General features: G+C 42.2%; 1 protein-coding gene across 1 annotated transcript in view; it reads left to right on the top strand.

Annotated features, from left to right (window-relative positions):
• LOC109423124 (mucin-5AC) overlaps positions 1-20,513 on the top strand; it is a 232,087-nt gene that overhangs the window by 195,823 nt on the left and 15,751 nt on the right. Inside the window, exons 3-4 of the mRNA XM_019698034.3 lie at positions 8,186-8,496; positions 15,471-15,619. Of these exons, the coding sequence (XP_019553579.3) occupies positions 8,186-8,496; positions 15,471-15,619 (460 nt within the window). The remainder of the gene's footprint in view (positions 1-8,185; positions 8,497-15,470; positions 15,620-20,513) is intronic.

Below are 20,513 nucleotides of genomic sequence, written 5' to 3'. Positions count from 1 at the left end.
ATAAAAATAGGGAACGTTGTGTAGAAATTAAGTCAGAGCTTTATGTAAGAGAACTTAGTTCGCGTGAACAGCATATGCTACTGGGGTTTTGAGATAGGGCTAAGAGATTTCCAGGAGTTGTCGTGAATCCTAAAAGGAGCAGGTTCGAAGGCGTTTCAGAGTGTACTAAAGGGATGCTTCAGTAAAATTTAAGATTAATTGGAGCTGGTATCAAGAAACTTTAAGTGCGCTTCAAGGACATTTCAGGCGGTACCTTGAAACCTTTTGAGAGCATATGAAATCCTTAAAAGTACTACACACCCTCTGAAACAACCCAGGTATCCCTTGAAATCTCCTGAAAATATCCAAAAGTGCCTCTGGATACCTGAAATCCCATGAAATGCCTTTTTTTTTTCATCTAAAATATGGGGGGATAATCTGCTCAACAGACACCTGAATGGACCAGGTGTTGTAAGGCTGACTTCTACAACAAAAGTAAAAGCCAGGACTATACTCTCTCCTCGACCCACTAAACATCATTCTCATAATCGCGAGGCACTTCGTCTTTCCGGAACCACCAAGAAGGCATTGCTTCAGAGAGGAGCTAATGCACATCGCACCCTCAAGGTTAGCTGCGTAGCCTGCAGCAACGAACATCGATGACTCGCTTCAGGGAGACCTCCAAGGTAGCATGCTGCCTCATAGGCAATTTCTCGAGTGGTCCTCACTACTCCCTTTCTCCTCGGAAGATAGGCAAGATCGACACTAGCAAGTATCAAGAGCTGCTACCGCGTGCACAGCTAATTGATCTTCCCGCAATAAGTAAAGTACTACATATCAACCAGCACACAGAAGGACGTGCCGATATGCGAACTCCACCTGTCCAGACCTTTCCGAGGACACCTTTCCAGCAGCGGGCTCGGATTCAACTCAGTAGACCGATGCTACAACAGCAGCGCTAGCGAATGTTCTCCCCGTGGCCACTTAATCGTTGTAAGGGTTCATTTCGACTACAGAGGTATGGCCTACGTAGCCGACTCCGATCCAAGGGTTACCTTTTGTATAGCGTCTGAACTAGCCATTCTTCGAGTCAGGCCCGAGCACAGAAAAGGCGACAAGGGAGGGGTTTTTCCTAATTTTGGCAAAGCGCGAAGGGGCGCCTAGTGTATGTAACATCGTCAATGGTAGGGGTTTAACCCCCAAAACCACTCCCTTGTGCACGGGCTTGGCTCTGGCTTCCGGTTGTTCATAACCACCACCTCAGTTTTGTGGTGAGCCAACACCAGTTTCCTAGATCTCATCCACGCCTCCACAACCTTGATCGAGTGGGCAGTAGTCAACTCCACTTTTTCGATCGATTCACCCTAGACTTCCAGCGTAATGTCGTCGCGTCCGCGTAGCCGACGATCTCCACCCCCACCGGAAGCTCTTACCTCAACACCTCGTCAAACATGACATTCCATAACACCGGACCCGGGATGGAACCTTGCGGGACTCCTGAGGTTAGGTGAAAGCACTTACGGCTCACCTCCGCGTCATAAAATAGTACTCAATTCTGGAAGTAAATTCTGAGAACCTTGTACCAGTACCCGGGTATGAGGCAGGAGCGCATCGGCAACAGTCGCCTGACTGGTACTATTGCACGCGTTCCTTCCATCCAGAGTCACTACTGCACAGTAGCGAATCCTGCTCCTATTACACAGGAGCAATAGCTCGGCTGTCTTTGTAACCAACAAGTTAGCGTCTACGGTCGACCTCCCCTTCCGGAAGCCGAACTGATTGCTCGAGAGCCTCAAACTCCCTGAGACCCCCGAAAACCACCTGAGACCCCAAAAACACCTATGAGAACCACTAAATAATACCGAGACCCTTTGGAACCACCCTGAAACTCCCAAAATGCCCCTCAAACCCCCTTAAAACGTTTTCGAAATCCCCTGGACTTTCTGAGGCTCCCTGAAATTCCCTGAAACGCACATGAAATGTACCTGAAAATTCGTGAAATCAACTAATGTGTCGCTGAAACCCCCTGAAACGCTTTAGGTGCTTTCTTAAACTCTTAAAACGCCACTATACTCCTTTGTGGCAGCTGCTCTCCATCCTCGATTACGTTCAATGCTCGCCGGATCACGCTCCACCTGGTGGAAGCACGAAGGGAGACTCTCTCCATTGCCCATCTTCTTTTGTCAACCTAATCAGTGTCGAACACTGCCTTTGCAAGTTTGTTGACCAGCATTCTTTCAATATGCCCTGCCCACCCTATCCTTCCAGCTTTGGACACTTTCTGGATGCTGTGTTTGCCGTAGAGTGCAGCGAGCTTGTATTTCATTCCGAAATTTTTGAAAACGCCCCTGTAATACCTTCGTACCTGCTAAAAACGCTCTGAATTTTTCTGTTACGCACTTGAGATACACCGAAACTCCTGAGAGCGTCCCTGTAACGTCTCTGATACCCAGTGAAAATCCTCTAAATCTTCCGTAAATTTCTCTGAAAACTTTTGCGCTTCTCCCCTGTACGAGGCCCTCAGAAAACCTTGAAAACGCCACTGAAACCCCCTGTAACGCCTCTGAAACTGATAAAAATCTTCCGAAACACCCTGAAATGCTTCCGAAACTCCCTCAGACACTCTGTAACGCTCATGGGACCTTCCGAAACCCTCAGAAAATGCCCCTTACACCTTCTGTAGTGTCTCTGAAGCCTCATGAAACATCCTGAAAGGCATCGAAACGCCTCTGAGAGTCCCATGAAATCCCCATGAAAATCACCTAAAACCATCTCCATCGATGTCATAAAGTTTAAAAATGAGTTATTCGAAAAAAGTTAAATATTGATATAAGAAGAATAGAATATTTGTTTTATGTTATCCAGCATATGAAAGCTTGTTGTTGTACAGTTTGAATGCACGTATGGTACAACTTATATGCCACAAAACTTGTAAGGTTTTCTTATATTGCACCTCAGAAATTTTTGTAATTTTAAAGTTAACCACAAAACCTACGTTGAGTGAGTGCACTGCAATAGCAGAGGATGTGTTCTGATGATTGCCTTTCCTCGTCACAGAAGCGGCAATTTGAGGTTTGGATTGTTCCGATCTTTTGTAGATGGTATCTGCAGGGGCAGTGTCCAGTTATTAGACCGGTGTAGATGTTGAGATCCCTTTTGTTTAAGCCTAATAGTTGTTGGATTTTCTTGGGGTTTATCGTTACGAGCCTTTTGGATTGGATCGTATGGGGAAGTGCATTCCAGTTTGATGTGATTTGACTGACCATATATTTGTTCAGTTCCATTTTTACACAGCAGTCTGAGATCCCGCAGAAGGGCTCAGGGCCAATGAACCTTTCATTAGATCCATTCCTGGCTAGCTCATCAGCAATCTCGTTTCCCTCTAGACCCGTATGTCCTGGGATCCAATATAGGATCATATAGCATATGGATAAGTTTTTCAAAGCCAGAAGCATTCTTACACTAGCTTTGAGTTACAAGTGTAGTCAATAAGCGACTTAAGTGCCGCTTGGCTGTCGGAGAAAATACATATTTTTTCAAACCTATACTTTCTCGTCAGGCATAATATTTAACACGCATTCTAATATTGCATATATATCCGCCTGAAATACTGTGGGCCACTACTGTCCTAAGCGGACAGAGATTTTTGTTCTAGGGCCATATATTTCGGAGCCTGTCAGATTATTCATTTTCGAACCATCTGTGAAGAAGTTTATAGAGCCTGTTGGAACACTGGGTCCACCTCCTTCCCACTTGTGGCAGGAAGGAATGAACACATCGTAAGCCTGAGTCATAATTGACTACCGTGTTCATCCAGTCACTACAAATTCCTATTGCGGGATTTATGGCAAATTAATTTCATATGCTGAGGTGACCCGTTAGGTCTCCCGACAGCAGTGTTTTTGTTCTCTTTAACCTTAGAGCACTTTTTTCCGCTTCCAGCTTTATGAATTGATCTAATCGGGGCAGGTGAAGCATTGCGTCTAGGGCCAAAGTGGGTGTACTACGAATTGCACCAGTGATCGCTATGCAAGCGGTGCGTTGGATTTTGTTGAGCTTAGCCCTTGCAGCAGCCTCATTTGTTTTAGGTTACCAGACAAGGGAAGCGTAAGTAGTCCTGGGACAAACAATGGTTTTATATATCCACATGATCATACTTGGTTTTAGGCCCCATCTTTTACCCAGGGTTTTTGAACAAACCCAAAGTGTATTGAGACCTTTCTGCACAACTGATTGGAGTTGAGAGTTCCTATTCAGTTTTGCGTCGAGTATGACACCTAGATATTTTACTTCACTTGAATAAACTAATTGTGTTTGATTCAAGAAAAGGGGTTTCAGTTGGACCTTTCTCCGTTTGATAAAAGGGATAATGAAAGTTTTTGTAGGATTTATGCCTAGTTGTTCTTTTGACACCAGGAAAACGTGTGATTTAGTGCAGATTGCATTATTTCCACGATAACACTTTCGAATTTGCCTCGTACAATAATGACAACGTCATCAGCATATCCAACCACTTCGAAGCACACCCCCTTGTTGCTTTAACAGAATGTATGAACCGCTAAGCTCAGAGGAAATTTTTCGATTAGCTAGCATAGCATGTACCCAGGTAACAATGCATGGGTCGATTTTCTCCTCAACATTGCTGACCCTATAGACGAATAAGAAGCGTTATCGAATGCGCCCTCAATATCAAGGAATGCTACAAGAGCAATTTCTTTTGCATTAAGTGTTTTTTCGATCTTTTGAACTACCGTATGTAGTGCCGAGATCGTAGATTGTCCACTTTGATAACCGAATTGGTTTTTGACGAAGGCATTGCTTTCATAAATTTGTGATTTATGTACTCGCATAGTACTTTTTCCATAATTTTGAGCATTACAGAGGATAAACTTATCGGCCTGAATGCTTTGCGGTTGGTTTTATCTCTCTTTCCTGCCTGCAGAATGAAGACAGCCCGGATTTGACGCCAATCGTTAGGAATATGCCTCAAAATCAGACTCGCCCTAAAAATCTCAACCAAGGGTGGCACCAGTGTTTTCTCCTCTTTTTGGATCAACGCTGGGAATTTTCCATGCCAGGAGACTTAAATGGCTCGAAAGATCTCACAGCCCTCTCAACCCTGGACCGAGTGAAAACCAGAACCCATTGATTGCTATCGAAAATGGTCCGGATCGATGCAGACGTTCCAGAGTTATGGCCTTTTAAGTGATCCGGACCAGCACCCGCGGAAGGGGACATATAAAAAAATACACAAAACCTTTCATGCGACATATGAAATCACGTCAAATTGAGTAATCTTGCTCATAGTTGACGAATTTTTTCGCAGTCCAAATATGATGATCATAAATTCAAGATGACGGTCAAATACCCAGGATGGCGGACACAAATCTTGGCGGCTGATTTGTGGTGTTTTGAGCTTTAAAACTATGCAATATAACCGTTTTCTGGTTCTCCAGATTAATGCTTTTGATAATTCAGGGTGTGACTTCGTCATATCTTCACCTTAAGAGGCTCCCATCTTTATCCCTGCAGATTTAGGCTCGCAGAACGAAGCCGTTGCAGGGTACGTTGAGTTTCTGGTAGAACTTCTGTGTTTTTGGAGAACGGCTCATAAGCTGCATTTCCTCGAACTCTGCTTCGTCCAGACAGCTTCTTCTTCTCCTGGATGAGGCTGGTCTGCTGCTTCCTTTTCCGTTTGTAACATTCCACGTTTTACCAGATTCAATACTGCATCAGTCCTTAAGAAGGTTCATTTCGAGTTCACCCTCGTCTGGCAACGCTGCCTCGAGATTCTGTCCGTATGCCGAGGCAACATCCGATTGTGACAGTCGCCCTAGGTAGTACCGAGGCGGCCGTCGTTGGTACCATACATTGTTGATTACGAAGGGCTTTGGGCGCAAATTGACCATCACCAGCCGCAAATCCACCAGGTAGTGGTCAGAGTCGATATTAGAATCGACGGGTATCGCGTGTATTGACGCAGTCCTAATGAATGCTGTGTTCGCACCGTGGATCCTGTCAAACACAACTGCGGATATGCAGACGATTGTTCAGTATTCTTTCAGAAAGGAAGAATCTGGTCAAAATCACGCAACTTACAATGTTTTGTATAGTGAGTAGTCTAGGAAGAAATAGTTTGGAGGTTCTGAAAATGCCAAAATCAGTTCGTAATTTATGCATAATGCCTCTCGAAGTAGCAACAACAAACTATACAGTCACCTATGTTGCAGCCCTTTATGTGCATGATTTTTCGCTGAATTTTACATGAATATTTTTTTTCTGTGTACCTTTGTCTTCAACAGGATTGAATACTGTTGACAAATTTAGTGATAAAACTTTTTGTAAATACCTACCAACTCTCAGTAATTGGAAAACGTCCATAAATAACGTCACATCTTTAAGGAGGAGGGGGTTCAGTAAAGTGTGATTACCATGCAAAACTTTCAGAGGTCTCATACAACAAGTGTGACATAGAGGGGGAGGGGGTTAAAAAATGGGCAATTTTCGCGTGACGTAGTTTATGCTCGCTCCTTTGACTGATTATTTTGTATTGAATTGTATTGTATTGTACAAATAAGAATAAATATATTTAAACGAGTAAATTAGCATTTTAACATCTAAGTTTTCCAAAAAAAAAAATAGGTCAGCCAAAGGCTGGAAACAACAATTGCGGTTACCTACCATCGCCATTCGCCACGACACTAAAAATGCTCTTTCTTGTCTTGGAATGATGTGGTCTGTGCTGAGAGTGCCCTGCACTAGTTTGCCCTCTCGATTATGGTTGAGGGTTCCAAGTCGATCCATCCACCTAGCACTGCTAAAGCAACAAAAATGCATGCTGCAGCATCATTCCGGTGCAATTTAGTGCCCCGTGCCTCGTGCACTATGACTGTGATGTGACGGTCGAAGTGTTGCACATCTTCAGCAGAACTTCGTAGTTGAGGGAAATGTCCAACCCGAAGAAGCCACGAAAGCGAAAGAAGGATGGGGTTGGCCCCAAGCATTGAAAGTGTGACGAAGATTCTACCAGGCTGGTAGAGTTTGTGCTTTGCTCTTGGGGCGGTTCGTTCTGCGGGTTGGGTATGCGATATGAGCTGCTGCACGTGTTTTTTATATGGCATTTTATAAATTATTTGTTAATATGGTTGATTATTGCATTGCCGTTACACTCGCAGATCATCACAGCAGACGGACCTTGCTCTGAGGGAGGAACGGTAATTTTCCGACATTATCGACGCTGGACCAACTAGGTCGCTAACATTGACAATAAATAGTGCCTGGCGTAGATCGAATTGTGCTCAAAACTCCGTCATCAACAATGCACGGTACTAACGGTCGTCTCAGTACGACCTAGACCAAATGTAGCCTTTGCATACGCGCTGTGGCTTGAAGCAGCTTTGCTGTATGATGATGAGGTCAAAAGAAGGAGAAGAATGCAGCATGACGATAATGCTGCAGCATTAAACCCGGTAAAACGTAGAAATATGCATCTGTTTTAGGAGTTAAAGCACCGTCTGGAAAAAAACGTAGAGCGATGAAAGGGTGTGGGAGGAAGACATAATAATTGAGCAAGTGTTTCCCATGCCTGAATATTAAAACTATTCTCAAAACTACATAAATCTTACTGATTTTCCGCATTACACCCAACATATCGCATTCCCTCATCTCATTCCCGACTATTCCCTCGGCTCGGTTGGTTCTCATGTGCTTGTCTGAAACGAAGGATGACGGTCGTTCCTGTTTGTTATGCAAGCTTTTGGTGAAACGGTGTCATGTTATTGGTGTGAACAAGCTGGCAAATAGTGAGTTCGATTTTTTTTCTTCCGTTCGACAAACTGTTTGAACACCTGTTAAGGGCTGTCCATAAACCATGTGGTCATGAGGTGGGTGGGGGGGGTGGTTCGGCCAATGACCATTTTGTATGGACGAATAAAAAAATTTGTATGGACCAATGACCACGCGGGGGGGGGGGGGGGGTTGAGAAGTCCCAAAAAAATGACCACGTGGTTTATGGACAGCCCCTTAGGGTCGTTTGTTATTCTTCGTTCAACACGGTCTTGGAGATTGATGAAATTAAACTTCTTGTTTCCGTCTTGAATGCCCAAATGAGGAATAACTTTTGGTCATAATAAAAGTCCGCTTTTCAGTTCTCAGCAGAGGATAAATTTTTAATTCTAGTCTTTTTTCTCATCTGAATCTTTCGCAGGAGGCATATCGAAGGTGGGGTTGCACCATTTTACTGCCATACTTTGCGACGACGGAGGAGGTGGCCAACATGAGTAGCAGTTGGGACAGCAGCGGAAGCACCAGTGGTAGCAGTTCCCGAATAGGCTCCTCTAGCACCAGCAACATAAGTGTTAACAATAAAACCGGAAACGACGGTGAACGACGGTCGTCCCAGGGTAAACCGAACGCCACCTACCCGCCGCGGGACGTGCCGAAAAAGCAGACTGAACCAAAATTGAGCGATCCGAAGAAGCAGCAACTAGTAAAAGATATATCAATCGGAGTGAAGAGGTGAGTTGATTTTGAAGTTACTCGTAACTTTAACTTATACTTAATGTTACGACTCATTAAGGGTCTCCAAGAATTACGTTCAAGGCAGGTCATCGAATTTACAAGCAAACTAAAGATAATTTCGAACACCATGAACAGAGCATATGCTCTCTTAACCTGAGATTACTGTGTTCTGTCAAAGAACAAGTTCAATGGTTGTTAAGGGCCCCTAAAACTACCTTAACCTTTAGAAGCCAGAGGGGTCAAATTGACCCTGGCGTTGAAAACGGGCATAGCAAACGTGTAACTTTGATGAAATATTCTTAAAACGCTGATGAAAACTCCCAAAACGTACTGGAATATCTTCGAAATTATCCTCATAATCCTTGAAATCATCTCAAATCCTCATAAGATCCCCTGAAATCTCCTAAAATTCCTTGAAATTCTCAAATACAACCCCCATCGAAAGTCACATCGAAACCCTGAAAAAAATCCTTTGAACGTATCCCGAAATCATCTGTTAACTCCCTGAAACTGTCTGTAACCACCCAAAAAGCATTAAAAGTCTTGTAACCGTCTAAAGCCCCTCAAATTCCCGAAACGCCTTGAAATCACTACTGTTGTTATGGTAAGTAAAAGCAGAGCTTAGCCAAAATTTCCAAATTTCGACATTCTCAGGAATATAAATTCCTGAAGAAATATCTGTTGGAGTTTTTGTAAGAATCATAAAGAATATCTGTAACAATCTATGGAAAATTCCTGAGTATTTTCAGAAGTTCTGTTTCTGCTAAAAGAAACCTTGGACGATAATTAATGCATGCATGTCGTTGGGAAAACTGCTGTAAATATTCCCAAAAAAATCACTTTTAAATTTTTCAAATGAGTTCCCATACAGATTACCAGAAAATATAAAGGCATACATGGAGGAAATCCTGGGATAATTTCCATATCCATAGACCATAGGACAATTATGCTTCGAGCAGCAAAATATCCAGAGTAATCCTTGAAAAAAATTTCTTAAAAATTCTGCATGAATACCTACTGGAACTACTTAAAGAAATCATGCTTGAATCTCAGGACGATTTCTTAAAGAAATTTCTAGATACATTTATAGAATTCCAATTTAGGAATTTCTAAAGATACCGATGGATGACTTTCCAAAACAATCCTTGAGAGAATATCTCGAGGAAATCGTGGAGAAAATTCTAAGGAAATCCCTAAAGAAAATTCTGGATTTTTTTTTTTAATATCTGTGAAATAATTTTTGAAGGAAATTTTAGATGAATTTCTCAAGAAGAAAGATCTTCCAAGGCAACCCCCAGAAGGATTTAAGAAAAAAAAAATGTAGGAATTTCTGCGGATCGCTATGGAAAGGAATCCTTGGAGAACCTCAAAAACAATTTCTGATGAAAGTCCAGAAAAACAAATCTCGGAAAACGAATCTCAATTCATGCTAGATTTTTTTTAAAAACAGTTCTAAAAAATCGGTTGAAGGTTTTCACGAAACGAATCCCTGAGCGATTTTTTTATGAAGTTCAAGCAGTTATTTCAAATGCAATCCATGGAAGATTTTCCAAAAAAAATTCTTAGAGAAATTACAGTAGGATTTTTTTTTTAATTCCTAGGCGATTTTCTAGAATAATTGCTGGATATAATGATGTAAAAAACTAGCTGGAAGGTCACGAAATGAATAAACGTTTAGAAAATTAATATAACGTTTTCTAAAGGAATCCAAGGAGAAGTTTTTGGAAAAATTTCTTGAGGATTTTTTTAGGCGACCGATGGGTGATTTTTTAAAAATTTACAGAAGAAATATATGAATCGATCTTTTAAAGATTTTTTTCAAGGATTGGGAGAATTCTTTAGGAATCCATAAGATGGGAAACTGAAAGAATACTTAAGCTAAATTCTGACATTTTTTTTTTCCAAAAATAAACCGTATAAAAACTAAGAACGGCAGGTGCTAAAATATAGCTTTTCTGATCGAGCTAAAATTTTACGCAATCAACATGAGATCAAAAAATGTACAGGAGCGAAAATTCTCAGGCTATTTGATTCTCAGTGATAGAACTACTGCATGAAATCCTCTGAGTCCTTCCTTTAATATCCTTCGAATCCTCATTAAATCTCTTAAAACCCCCGGAAACCCTCCAAAACCCCCTTCAATTCTCTCAGACGTTCTCCAAAACTTTTTCCAATCTCCTAAAATCCACATATAGCTTCCTGAACAAATCAAATCAACTGAATCCAGACAACTTTCACCGGGGGAACTTAAATTACATTGCTTCACAAATGTGTTTTTTGACAAGTTAATGAGTGTAAACACTCAAAAGGGTCCACTATAGGCACATTCAGGATGTTCCGCTATAGGCACCGTCGTCAGCGAGGCAGATAACTTACTTACCTTACCTACCGATCAAGCTAAGGCCTGAGTGGCCTCTGCTATGCATAGTAAAAGACACGGACAACGTCTTCAGCTTTCGACTGTACAGACTGTTTTAAACTTAACATTCGACAACGGACAACGGAGCATGCACCAGTGGAAACGGGGAAGAAACTATTCTTACGAAAAGTTTCAACGCCCGAAGCGGGAATCGAACCCTCACTCCATAGCATGGTGCGATTATAAGCTTGGTGACCCTAACCGCACGGCTACGAGGCTCCAGTAGCCGTCTCCATTCAACTCTATCCATATGGCTGTGTGTCTCCAGTTCCGCACTCTGCGTAGGGTCCGTAGATTGTCCTCCACTTGGTCGACCCACCTGGCTCGCTGCGCTCCACGTCTTTTTGTACCAGTCGGATGACTCTCGAGAACCATTTTAGTCGGGTTGCTATCCGACATCCTGATGACGCGACCCGTCCACCGTAGCCTCCCGATTTTCGCGGTGTGGACGGTGGTTGGTTCTCTTAGCAGCTGATGCAGTTCGTGGTTCATTCGCCTTCTCCAAGTCCCGTCTTCCATCTGCACTCCGCCGTAGATGATACGCTACACCTTCCGTTCGAAAACTCCAAGGGCGCGTTGGTCCTCTGCACGTAGGGTCCATGTTTCGTGCCCATAGAGACCCAAGCAGCACCTGCAACATCATGCAGATTGTGGCTTTCTATGCTTTGGTTACAATGAGTTGCACTAGAAGCACACGAAACTTCCATCTTGTCAGTTGAGTTGCATTTAAACTCCGAAATCCGTAAAGTTGCGGCTTTGTTTCATAAAAATCACAAATTACCCATCGTCTATATAAGTTCGGGGTGGCTGGTGCGGTGATACCTCCCTGGAGCCCTTTGCCATCATGTACTTTGTCTTCGAAACATCAATGACTAATCCGATTCGCCTGGCTTCACTATTTAGTTGGATGTACGTTTCCGCCATCGTCTCAAATTTACGAGCTCAATATCAATATCATCAGCGAAACCAAGCAACTGAACGGACTTCACGAAAACCGTCCCACTCGTGTTTATCCCTACTCTCCTTATAACACCATCTAACGCGATCCATCGTCGCCTTGATCAATCGTATCAGTTTATCCGGGAATCCGTATTCGTGCATAATCTGTCATAGCTGTTATCGATAGATTGTATCATACGCCGATTTGAAATCGATGAACAAATGATGTGTGGGCACGTTGTATTCGCGGCATTCCTGCAACACCTGGCGGATGGCGAACATCTAGTTCGTTGTAGCACATTCACCCATGAGTCCAGCCTGATATTGCACCACGAACTCTATTGCAATCGGTGATAGACGGTACCATAAAATTTGAGAGTGTACCTTGAAGGCAGCGCTCAGTAATTTGAACGCGCGATAGTTCCCGCAATTCAACTTGTCACCCTTTTTGTAGATGGGACACACGATACCTTCCGTCCACTCCTCCGGTATAACTTCCTCCACCCAAATCTTGGTAATGACCAGTGTGATGCTCTCACCGCTTCTCCACCGTATTTTAGTAACTCGCTTGGTAGTTGATCTGCTCCAGCGGCTTTGTTGTTTTTCAACCGGCTATCCTCCTCTTCAATCTCTTGGAGATTAGGGGCTGGAAATCTTTCGTCTGGCGCACGTACTCCTAGATCTGTTACCACGCCACCTTCGGTACTTGCAACGTCGCCATTGAGGTGCTCATCATAATGCTGCCGCCACCTTTCGACCACTTCACGCTCTCTCGTGAGAATATTCCCGTGATTATCTCGTCGGCACATGTCGGCTTGTGGCACAAAGCCTCTGCGCGAGCGGTTCAGCTTCTCGTAGAACTTTCGTGTGTCCTGTGCGCGGTACAGCTCTTCCATCGCTTAGCGATCTCGTTCTTCCTGCTGGTGCTTCTTCATCCGGAAGACTGAGTTCTGCCTGTGCCACGCCTGTCTGTAACGTGCCTCATTCGCTCTCGTACGGTGTTGCAGCATTCTCGCCAATGCTGTATGTATTCTTCTCGATTTTCAACTGTTCACATTCGCCGTCGTACCAGTCGTTTCTGTGATTCGGAGTCGCGAAGCCTTATGCTGTAGCCGAGGTACTACCTATGGCGGATCGGATGTTCCTCCAGCTATCTTCTAGTGTAGCTATGCCAAGCTTCTCTTCCGTTGGTAAGGCCGTTGCTAACTGCTACGCGTAGTCTTGAGCCACTTCTACGTTACGCAGCTGCTCGATGTTGAGCCGCGGCGTTCGACTTTGACGCGTGGTAATTACCGTCGAAAATTTTGAGCGCATACCTACAGCGACTGAGTAGTGATCCGAATCTTTATTCGCACTGCGGTATGTGCGGACATTTGTTATATCCGAGAAGAATTTACCGTCGATTAGAACGTGGTCGATATGGTTTTCTGTTTGATGGTCGGATGATCTCCAGGTGACTTTATGGGGAAGAAAGTGCTTCGGATTACCATACCACGGGAAGCTGCAAAGTGTACGCATCCCTGGCCGCTATCATTCGATTCGACGTGCAGGCTGTTTTGCCCGATTACCGGTCTGTACATTTCCTCCCTTCCTACCTGCGCGTTCATGTCGCCGACAACGATTTTCACGTCACGCGGCGAGCGCCATCAGGTCTCCCTTCATGTAGGTTTTATGCATGTTTTTGACTTGTTTTAAAACTAAAAGTTTCTCTTATAAACCGTTAAAAACCTAAAATTTAACAAGGACTAAAACATATCTAGGCCCCCCCTTGAAAACTCACATAATCTCCCATTGACCCGGGAGTGGCCGCGTCGTGTACTGAGTACACGCACCCCTTTACGTCTTTTTAACGGTCTGGATTTTGGGCAAATACAAGATTTGCAAGGGTCTTGTCCGCCATTTTTTCAACATGCACCGCCTACCGTATTCTTTCAGCTTTGGCAACCTTTCAGAATAACTTTGTTGGGTGCGTTGTAGATTTAAGCAAATTTGAGCATCATTCAACGCCACGTGACGTTTATCTCCATACTGCTTAAGGTCGTAAATACTCCCCAATCATGTCAAAGTGACATGCCCGTAGAATTATTTAAGTTCACTTATCTAACATGCTGTCCCAGATGAGTCACTCGTCCTGACTGCTGCATCACACTCACTTATCCGCAAAGTTTGTGTCCTACATTTCATTCCTTATCGAATCCTGCATAAGTTGCTTTACTGGTCCCACAAGTAGTTTCGATCACATTGTTGTCAGTTGTTATCGTTTTCCAGACCCCAGCAAAATTACTCAAGAAGCTGGAAGCCTAATTGATTAGACGAATGGATATAGTAAAGCGATTCTGTCTTTGTGGTACGGTTCCTGCACGGCTCCCGTTCACCCTTATGCAAACCCATAGGTAGCCTAACATGCCTGTTGGGTGCAGAACAGACGAACACACAAGCACACAGGCAGTCTGGGGCAAATGCTGATAAATAATAGATCAGGGCAAATTAATAAGCACTCAAGCTGGAGCTCCTCGACGGCGTATCGAACCGAATCTGAATTGGACTTCTGGACTTGCCAACAGACAAACGACCCAACCCTCACTCCCATATGTCGGTATCTATGCGTTGCGTACGTACAACCAGATTCCATGCTCCCTGTGGTGGATGGAGATACGAAAGGGAGTCATTTTTTTTTTCTCGCCAATTTCACACGAATGAATAAATTAGTGCGTTGTCCACCACTGACTGACTGGTTATGGTACAGCCTCTTCGGAGATGAGGGTGGTCGATAACATGAGCAGAATTGGAGGATCGTGCAGAGGCATAGCTTTGTAAATGATGATACCTAAATGATACGGTAAGGATTACACTTCAATCCCTTGTAACGGCCCTGTTGAAATGAAGTGCCCATCGCCGCCGGTCGGAGCTAGCAGCAGTAGCCCTTTTGCTGTTGCACATTGGAGCGAAATGGAGTGTTTATTGAGTGGTAAAGCTAGCTATTCTAACGAATCAATTAGAACAGATAGGATGAACGGAAGCTTGTCAAGTTTCAGTACCGCTGAGCATTGGAGAGCATCGCTTCGCCAAGGGAAACGATAAATTATTCAACAGACTTGGAGAACGTTCAACTACAGCAGCAGAGAAACTAGGGAACTTTTGTTTAACCAGAAATGTTCTTAATACAGCAGTCCTGATGAAAACTATGGGGTAGAATCCACCTTTGGTCGTAGGGCCAAACGCGCGCAGCACACGAACCAAGAACAACTTTTGCAATAAAGCAGAATAATGATCTGCCGCTTTTTTACGGCGCCGAATTAAATTTCCTCTCAGCTGCTCGGGACACATTATTAAGACATAATACGGGCACGGGACGATCAGCGAGGACGAGCCCAGACCATGCTTCCAATGGCTTAAGTTTTACTGGTAGTCATTACCATTCGTAATCATGTCCACTCATCGCTTGTATAAACAGCCCTACCAAAACTGGCAGCAATATTCAATTCAACAGCGCAGCGTCTTACTATCCTAGGTTGCTTCCACTGAGATGTTTATCACACACCTCACCGCCACCACCACCAGTTCAAAGTGTTTAACCATTGACCTTTCTGTTTCTTTCCGTGATTCATTGCAGCTCGCGCCGAAAAACGCAACGAGTACGAATACGACCGTGTCTAGATGTATGTCAAACCGTGGAGCAAAAGTGTCCGTATATGCTGCCGGGTGACCGGGCGCCAGCGTTACCCACCCAGTACGCCGGCGAGCCGACGTTTCTCTGTCGAGGTGAGTATTGATTGATTATTTTCGAGATTTTCCAATCATGTTTGTCTCTTATAAGTTTCGTAACAATATATCTAAAATTTCACCATGTCAAAGTTGTAAATATGATTTAGCAGTGCAATTCAGCGGTGGAGCGCCTCCCTAAATACCTCGTCGTTGAAGTATGATGTTTTCCACCTACGAGGGCTTGGCCTTGATCTAGTCACCTCTACCCGCTGCTTGCTGTTGTTGATGTAGTCGATACTGTAGCAAACCGCTAGGTGATCGCTGTGAGTGTAGCCATCGTCTACCCTCCAGTTCGAACTTCTAGTTGGGCATGTACTACGAAAAGTAACGTCGATAATCGACTCCGCTCCGTTTCGAATAAACGTACTTTTGGTACCGACATGAGCCAGGTCGACATCTAGAATAACCAGTGCCTCTAGCGGGAGGCACCCCGCTGATTCTTGAAACGGCTTCCCCATTCCACGGCCCAGGCATTAAAGTTACCCGCTATTACCACCGGCCTTCGCCCTGTCAACACGGTCGTCATACAGTCCAGCATCTACGTGAGCTGCTCGATTGATCACCGCGGAGGCGCATAACAGCCACAGAGAAATACCCCGTTCACTTTGGCGACCACGAAGCTCTCATACATAGGTATGGACAGGATATTAATCCGTCGTCCATATCGCCGCCATTTTTCTGGACCCATCCGAAACCCAAATGCCGTTGCAGGCAGGTACTCGCTATTATGGCGATATCTGTCCTGCACTCAGAATCAGAAACCGCCTGACAGAACCGTTTCTTGGCTGTGTCACAGTGGTTGAGATTCGGCTACGTTACTTGCACTGTGATTTGTCAGCAGTGGCTTTTCTGAAGGCCAGGCATCTTGGGCCTCCCGTTGGGCGTTTGCTGTTCGCGGATTTCCCGAAATAAATCAAATACTTGGGTGGACTTGGGCAGCCTTGTGCCTTATGGCCTTCAGCGCAACATTACCTACATAGCTTGCTCTTGTCAGGGCCTTTGAAGTCCCATGAATTGGACATTTGCAGTCCCATGTCCTGGTTCCAGACACCTGAAGCCAACCCCTAATGGTATGGCGTAAATAACATGCTGTTCAGCCCAGCATGGGCTTCCCTACTTTAACATGAAGGTCATTAGCGTTCTCTTTCTAAACAACGAATTCTGCCTCGTATTTTCAAGAGCACAAGCCGAAAATCCTACAAATACCTTGTTCTGAAAATGCTACTCGCAGAGCCGTAGCGTGGTCGCATGGCGCCCTTGGCAAGCATCCAGGTTGGCGCCCCGCGACATTGTTAATTTGATAAGTTTGTAGTTATTCATTTTGTTTTTCAAAGTTTCTTTAAAAGTTGCACTTAGTGTTTCTAAGAAACAAATTCCACTCGTTTTTTTTTTTTTGTTTTCCTATAATGTTTTTCATTCGTGTATTTTTTTTAGGAATTTCAATGGGAGTCACTCAACAATTTTCCGAAGTTGATTTCTTTTATACGAGTATAATTACGAACATTACAGATTTATAACATAAATTATGCATAATTTCCCGCTGGAATCACGAGAATTGATAATGCTAGAATGACTGAAGGAATTCCTGCAGAAATTTCTGGAGGAATACTTGATGAAAATCCGGGAGAAATTTCAGCAAGAATTTCAAATGGAATTCATGAACTAACTCTTGAAGGAATTGCAGCAGCTGTTCGTGAAGAATTACTTGACGGAATGTTTAAATTTGGAAGAATTTCTGAAAGAAAACTTGGAAAGAATCTCTGAGAAGGTTTCCTGAAGAATCTTTGGGGAATTTAAAGCAAATCCCTAGAAGATTTTATGAAGAAACCCCAGGAAGAAGTTCTGAAAGAATCCACGGAAGGCTTCCAAAATAAACCTTAAGAATTTTTTTGGATGGGATCAATAGCAGATTTTCCAACAAAATACCTGGAGAAATTCCTGAATGAATTCCAAATTTATGATGTTTTGGAGTAGTTAATACGGAAATTCATGGGAGGTTTCTACCGGAATTCTACCAGAAATATATGGAGCAATCCCTGGTGAGCATGGAATAATTTCTGAAGGTATCAATGGAAGTTTTTTCCGATCGATGTAATAGATTTTCTTTACAAAGGAATCTATAAATGGCTTTCTAAAGGAAACTCTGGTCGAATTTCTAAAGAATTCCATAGAAGACTGGAAGAACTTTTAAAAGAATTCTTGGGATTTCTAATGGAACCTTTGTAGTATTTTCCAGAAAATCCATGGAGGAATTACTGATAAAATCTATTGAAAGATTTCTAGGCACCTAATCCTTAAAGATATTTTTTCAGGAATCACTATACGAATTCCAAATAAAATTTTGGAACTCTGAAGAATTATGGAAGATTATTCATAAATTCCTAGGAAAAATATCGGGAAGAATCCTTTGACTAATTTCTGAATAAACTTCCTTCTCTCTGGAGGAATTTCTAAAGAAATTTAGAAACTTCTTCGAGATATTTCAAGAAAAATCTTCAGAAAAATTTATGATTTGAAATTTGTTCTTAAGAATCCCTGAAGGAGTTTCTTAAACAATTTCCAGATAAATTTCTGATATATTTTTTGATAGATTTTCTGAAGAAAAAAAAATCCAAACAAATGCCTGGTGGAATTTTTGAAGGATTTCCTAGAATATTAAATTTGTTTTGGGGAAATGAAAGTTTAAAAAAATACTCACTGGTTCTTGCCTTTGAGAAAAAGGTATGTGAAAAGGTATTAATTTATTAGAAACACACCACAGCCTTGGAAATTCAGTAAAGATTTCAGCAAGAATGTCCTTCATAGGATGACAAAGCTTCAAGTTTTCAAGTTAAAAATATCCTCCAAAAGTTCTATAGACTGTTTCAGAAATTATAAATACACTAACGATAACCTGCCATTTCAATTTGAGTACATTATCCAAAAAAGTTTCTTCTAGCTCTTATAGTAAACATGCTAACGTAGCAAATAAAACCAATTTTTTTGATGTTTCTGGTAAAAGTTAAAAAATAGGGCTCTGTAAACTAGATGATCAAAATTTGAAGTTGCACAAAGTGGTTAAAAAAATGTAGCATAGTAGAAAAGAAAAAAATCTCACAGATCAAATATTTAATTTCCAAACACAATAAAAATTGCTGTATCGATAATAAAATACATTTTTAGATTGGTAAAAGTAATTTTTACTGGAATATTTGATCAAGAACAACCATTACGGGCCTTCTCAAAACAAAAATTTTTGTTTCAAATTTCTCAACAGCACCAGTAGCAACAAACGTTAAGCAAACGAATGTCCTAATTACTGTTTACTGCATTCGTTTTTATGGTATGACAAGCTTTGTCATCTGAAGGATCGAATGAGCTGCAAAAATAAGTTTGTTTAGATTAAATGCGTTCAGGAAAGCAAAGAAACTGTGTGGTAGTTCTTAAGTTCCATATAAAACCTTAAAAAATGAGAAACTTGATCTCCGAAAAAATGTTGTGGAAATACCTTTATCGTTTTTTCCCAAATTTTGATCAAGGCATTCCTTAGACAACTTGTTGAGAAAGCGAATGTGATAAAAACTTAGAAAATTTTTGGTATTTAGTGACAAATAATGTTGAAATCATTAAAAAACACCTTTGTGCAAATGAAAATTTGAAAAATTAAGTTATTTGTTAGAAAACTCGACTGTTCTTTAAAATATCAAGACAATTTAAAGGAAATATAAAAATATGGAGTACAATATGCTATACTCTGAAAGAAGTTGGTAAAAATCATTAGAACAGTTCATTTAATTTCATAAACAAAGTGTATTTATAATTTCTGAAACAGTCTAGTCGCTACTCCCCTCTGAACGAATGCACCGATTGGAAATCAAAGATAAATTTTACCCTGACAACAGAAGTTTGCATATTTTTGGGATAATTTTACCATAGTTTTTAACAAAAATCGATTCGACAGAAGCTCTACAAGTAACACAGTCTACAAAACCAATGATTTTCTTTACGAAATTCCAAATACTAATTTAACTACAAAATTCAATCAAATTTTTAACCAAAGTTTCCAGTGACGTATTTTTGAAAATTCCACAAAAAAAAATAACAGGATTTTTTTTGCACAAATATTGCCATGAATCAGTGTTTTTCGAACCTCGGACATAACTAAATAAGTTCCGTCAAAAAAAATTATAGAAAAATTTAGTCAAAAATTGATGTCCGGGTTAAGACAGAAACTACTTCAAGTTAACTAAGGTATTCCAGAAATTGAGCTAACTACCACTCCCAACTAGCGACTACTAACATTATTTTTACTAAATCAAAAAAATTCATACCTAACTTCAATTTGAAAATGTTCTTTATTTTTCTGATTGTGTTGACGAGCTCAATGTCTATATATTTCATGTAAGTGCATTTAAAAACCATTTCCGCAAAAACCGCGCCGAAGTTAGCAAAAACGCGCCAAATCCGCGCGAAACGCAAAAACCGCGAGAAACGCAAAATCCGCGCCACCTGTAACAGTCCCGCGTTTCGGCGCCCCTCTGAAGCTGGCGCCCTTGGCGGGGGCCAACCTGGCCAACCGCACGCTACGGCTCTGGCTATTCGATATTCAGTGCGAGTAAGCAAGCAACAAGTAGTTTTTTTTTCCTTTGTTTTTGAGACTTTCATCCCTGAGCTGGTTCGTCTCTTCAACAAGTAGCTGTTTAGATCAGTTTATTTGACAATAATCTAGATTTGTGCTCGATAAATTTTGAGTGTAAAGAAAAGCAGCCATTGTGGCGACCATATTTGTGCTCTAGGGGCCATCCATATACCACGTGGACAGAACATTCATGGTTTTTGACCCCCTCCCCCCACCCCATGGACAAGCGTGGACTTTTCATTGAACCCTCCCCCCATCCCCCAATGTCCACGT

Source organism: Aedes albopictus, chromosome 2 (assembly GCF_035046485.1).
Source record: "Aedes albopictus strain Foshan chromosome 2, AalbF5, whole genome shotgun sequence".
NCBI classification, from domain to species: domain Eukaryota; kingdom Metazoa; phylum Arthropoda; class Insecta; order Diptera; family Culicidae; genus Aedes; species Aedes albopictus.
Note: the sequence above shows the minus strand (reverse complement) of the source record. Positions and strands in the feature narration are given on the sequence as shown.